At 42.2% G+C, this 3,929-nt stretch overlaps 2 protein-coding genes across 3 annotated transcripts in view; one reads left to right on the forward strand and one right to left on the reverse strand.

Moving 5' to 3' along the window:
- The first annotated feature begins 797 nt into the window (after positions 1 to 797).
- On the forward strand, positions 798 to 2,479 carry LOC103461262 (protein NATD1-like). 2 transcript variants are annotated; one of them, XM_008403579.2, is made up of 3 exons: positions 803 to 1,004; positions 1,843 to 1,961; positions 2,028 to 2,479. In XM_008403579.2, the coding sequence occupies exons 1-3, from the start codon at positions 854 to 856 to the stop codon at positions 2,142 to 2,144; spliced, it is 387 nt and encodes a 128-aa protein (XP_008401801.1). In that variant the 5' UTR covers positions 803 to 853; the 3' UTR covers positions 2,145 to 2,479. The 2 variants fall into 2 exon arrangements, with proteins under 2 accessions (XP_017159104.1, XP_008401801.1); XM_017303615.1 differs by having other exon boundaries at positions 798 to 1,004; positions 1,843 to 2,479.
- Positions 2,480 to 2,936: 457 nt separating this feature from the next.
- Positions 2,937 to 3,929, reverse strand: part of LOC103461263 (dual specificity mitogen-activated protein kinase kinase 4-like) — a 2,842-nt gene continuing 1,849 nt past the window's right edge. Inside the window, exons 2-4 of the mRNA XM_008403580.2 lie at positions 3,669 to 3,817; positions 3,544 to 3,589; positions 2,937 to 3,479 (exon numbers count right to left, since the gene is read on the reverse strand). Of these exons, the coding sequence (XP_008401802.1) occupies positions 3,366 to 3,479; positions 3,544 to 3,589; positions 3,669 to 3,817 (309 nt within the window). The 3' untranslated portion in view covers positions 2,937 to 3,365. The remainder of the gene's footprint in view (positions 3,480 to 3,543; positions 3,590 to 3,668; positions 3,818 to 3,929) is intronic.

Genomic DNA, 3,929 nt, shown 5'->3' on the forward strand with positions numbered 1-3,929 from the left:
GTTATGGTGTAATAACTGCTGCTGTTATGGTGTAATAACTGCTGTTATGGTGTAATAACTCCCTGTACTATTTGGTGTGACTCAAATAAAAATAATGTAAAAATAATTCTGCTAAGCATTTTGTAAACTGGTTCCCATCATTTGTCTATTTTTACCCCGACTGGGTGCAAACATGATTCATACACTGTACGTATTTAAGAAAGTAAATATTTAAACATACATTACAACTTTCTGAGATTGTAAAAGATAAATAATGGTGATGACAATTAAATAAAGTGAACTTTATTTGTCAAATGTATTTAAAATAACTGTCTAAATTTAAATCAAAAGTCTCTTGTCTTATTTTCTTCATTATTTTATTTCTATGCAGATATTTTAGATTTTTTAAAACAGTTTTTATTTTTCTCTCATTTTCAAGTCAATTTTGTTTTTATTAAAAATGAAAAACAAATTAAGATCAAATTACTAATTTTAATTTAAACATGCCATGTTTAAGTTTGTATCGAGTTTGATTAATTTTATTCTTTAGAGCCAAACAAAAAGAGGCTATTTTCCTTCGTTTAAGGTGAACATTTATAAGACTATTTTAGATCTTGCTTCATTTATTTCAATTTCAAGGTTACACATTAATATAGAATTTCATTTTTTAAAACCACGGATTGTTTTTAATTCATTCAGTGTGATTTTATATATTACAAATATAAATATTTGTCATGGTTTGTAAATAAAATATTTTGGAGGTCAAAAGTACATCACGATGATTTCTGCGTGTTTTGCGCCCTCTGGCGGACAAACAGCAGAACGACTGCTTTTGACCACACTGCGCATGTGCGGTGTGTTTGTACCGAGTTAAATGGCCTTTAAAATAACTTCCAGACTCTCTGGACTGACTCACCGGGTCGTTTCCTGCCGTACCGCCTCCTCCAGCTGCAGCGGACGGTTTAAGGTCCAACATGACCGACAGAACCGACGCTTCACGGTCACTACGGGCAGCAGCGGCGAAGGTAAACCGTCAGCCGGAGAGAGGGCTCTACAGCCGGGGTAGATCCACCGGGATCCACCGGGGTAGATCCACCAGGATCCACCTGGAGTAGATCCACCAGGAGAGCCACTGCTCCACTTCTGGCCACACGAAACATGGATTAAATAATCTCCAATAGAAACATTCATATTTTTACTCCCGCCGCTAAATTTAATCAAAGTTGTTTTCATATAGAATTCAGCCGAATTACGTTCAGATTTTAGTAAATTTAAGCCACCGTCTGTTTTAACAACTTTTCTCCAAGCAAAGTCTGCATGACACGCATGTTAAACTAACCGGGTCAACCCGAATAATGGTTCGGCTAATATATGAGAGGCGTATAACACACATTTCAATGCATTTTGTGGACACAGGGAGCAAAAACTGGTAGATTATTATTTTGGATCCAATTTAAATGAGCATCAAAAGGTTAAACCTTCATAGAACAGATTTAGTCCTACACTGCAAAAACACAACATTACAACTAGACCAAGTAATCCTGGTCTAGTTTTAAGTGCAAATATCTCAACTTTTCAGCAAGAATTACGAGTTTGGGTGAGTAATTTCATAATATTGATGAAAAATATCAAGTTTCACCGGCAGATTATTTCACTAATTATACTTTTTACACATTTTAAAGTGGAACTAGTACTTTTAAAATCTATTTAAAGCAATTGCTGACATAAAACCAGCTCCTATTTCTTGCTGAAAAGTTAGTTTTCTAGTGCACTGAGGTATTTGTCGGGTCTGCTGTTTTTTTTTAATGAAATCATTATTCATGTATTGCTGCAGTGACCAGTGCAGTGTTTGTGTTGTCCCAGGGGGCAGTGGATGCGCCGTGCTGCACTACAGGTTCACCGGGCAGAAGGAGGTGGACCTGATGTCCACATTCGTTCCTGAAACGTTTCGAGGCCGAGGCGTTGCTGCTGCTCTGGCACAGGTAAGCTGCAGCCTGGCTCCTGTCAGGGAGGTTTCAGCGCCGCCACTCTGGCTTCCTGTGTTGCAGGCAGCCATGGACTTCCTGGCCGAGGAGAAGCTGAAGGCTCGAGTCTCATGCTGGTACATAAAGAAATACATTGACGAGCAGCCGGAGCAGCAGTTTAAAGACTTCATCATCTCCTGATCCACAGGACCGGCAATGTGTTGAAGCTCATCTAGAAAATATCTGCGATTCTTTTCTCATTTATTCAAATATCTGTACGATTCATTCTTGTGTTCAAGATTTAAATTAAAAACATAAAACCAAAGCGCAGGCAGAAAGGATTTTCTGAAAAGCAACAGGAAGTGCAGCTGCTGGCCGAAAACAAAATAAGATCTTATATAACAAACCAGCACAATGTAGAGCAAAATTAAAAACCGTTTTCAACATTTACTGGAATAATGACATAAAAACAGAGGTGGCTCCTTTATTCTGATGCCCCTAAATAAATAAAAAGGAGCCAAATCCTCTGAAACATGGCGGTGGAGGCATCATGCTGTGGGATGTTTTATTCCAATAAAGTAGCGCAGCTCAACAGGAATTCACTCCACACTTTTAAGACTGGTTAAAAAAAAGGAAACCCACTCATTTTTCCACTTAGATCCGCCGCTGGATGTGAAAGTGTGTTTTCCTGGTGGTGGATGTTCATCTGGTCTGGTTGGTTTGTGAAGCAGCTGCTGGTCACATGACTCTGTGATGAAGAGCTTCTTTAAAATGCATCTATTTCAACACGGCTGAAAATTCATCATAAAGCAAAAGGTTATTTAAAAACAGTTTTTTTTAAATGGGCGTTTTTCTGTGAATTTGTTTCAATAACCTGAAGTTGCGTAACGTTACAGGAAACGGTGAGTCGTTCCTGCAGCCGTCGACCATCGGCTCAGATTTCCATTCAGAAACGAAACGTGAGCATTTCCAGAGGAAAGAAGACAGAAGTCGTTTCCTTTCTGCCGTCTTTATTCATTCATCAGCACGGCGCCTGAACGCACCGCGGCCTGAACGCACCGCGGCCTGAACGCACCGCGGCGTTCAGGCGCCACACAGGTGAGGCAGCTAGCAGCTAGCAGCTAGCCCAGGATGATTCCAGTCCACATCATTTTGGTTCCATAAATACAATTTACACATAATTTTTCCTGGGAGTCACTGATACCAACAGCTGAGTGATCCAGGTCCTGACGTGTGTGTGTGTGTGTGTGTGTGTGTGTGTGTGTGAGGGGGAACAATAGAGAAACAGAAGTGCAGGAATATATACAGACTGAACCGTAATGGTGCTTTTTTTCTCGTAACACTGCAATAAGGGGACCAAGCGATTTTACACAAAGATTTGTTGCTGCGTTTGTTGCTGCCGGATCGTTTCCTGTCCGGCTCTCACTCCATGTACGTGGGGGAGCTGGGAGACGCCGGCATCTGATCCAGGATCCTGCAGACGTACCCGGCCACGTCCACAGAGCGCTCCTCGTACATCTGGATGAACGGGTCTCTCTGCAGGAAACAAAGAAATGAAACCAAACTAACCGCGTCTCATGTTAAATAAACCTGAACCTACCAGCAGCTCTCGGTACTTCGGCCTCTTGGATTCGTCCTTCGTAAGGCTGGAAACGACAAAGAAAAGCGCCAGTTCCCATCTGTGCCCAGCAGGGGGCAGAAGCTGCTGCGTTCCGGTTTTCTCACCACACGTTGACAAAGGAGATGAACTTCGGGGAGAAGCGGCGCTCGTCCGAGTTGCTGAGCTGCGGCGGATCCCCTCTGACCACCTGAGTCAGCTGGTCGAACACGCTGTTCCACTTCGGGTAGGGGAACCGACCCGTGGCCAGCTCGTACTGACACACAGACAGAGACACAGAGACACACAGAGACACAGAGACACACAGAGACACACACACACACACAGAGACACACACACACACACAGAGACACACACACACACACAGA

The sequence above is a fragment of the Poecilia reticulata genome, unplaced genomic scaffold (assembly GCF_000633615.1).
Source record: "Poecilia reticulata strain Guanapo unplaced genomic scaffold, Guppy_female_1.0+MT scaffold_885, whole genome shotgun sequence".
NCBI classification, from domain to species: Eukaryota; Metazoa; Chordata; class Actinopteri; order Cyprinodontiformes; family Poeciliidae; genus Poecilia; species Poecilia reticulata.

Excerpts from the sequence above, each read along its gene's own strand:
- LOC103461262 (XM_017303615.1), top strand. The coding sequence starts at position 854 with ATGGCCTTTAAAATAACTTCCAGACTCTCTGGACTGACTCACCGGGTC. Across the intron at positions 1,005-1,842 it reads TACGGGCAGCAGCGGCGAAG|GGGGCAGTGGATGCGCCGTG; the intron begins GTAAACCGTCAG and ends GTGTTGTCCCAG.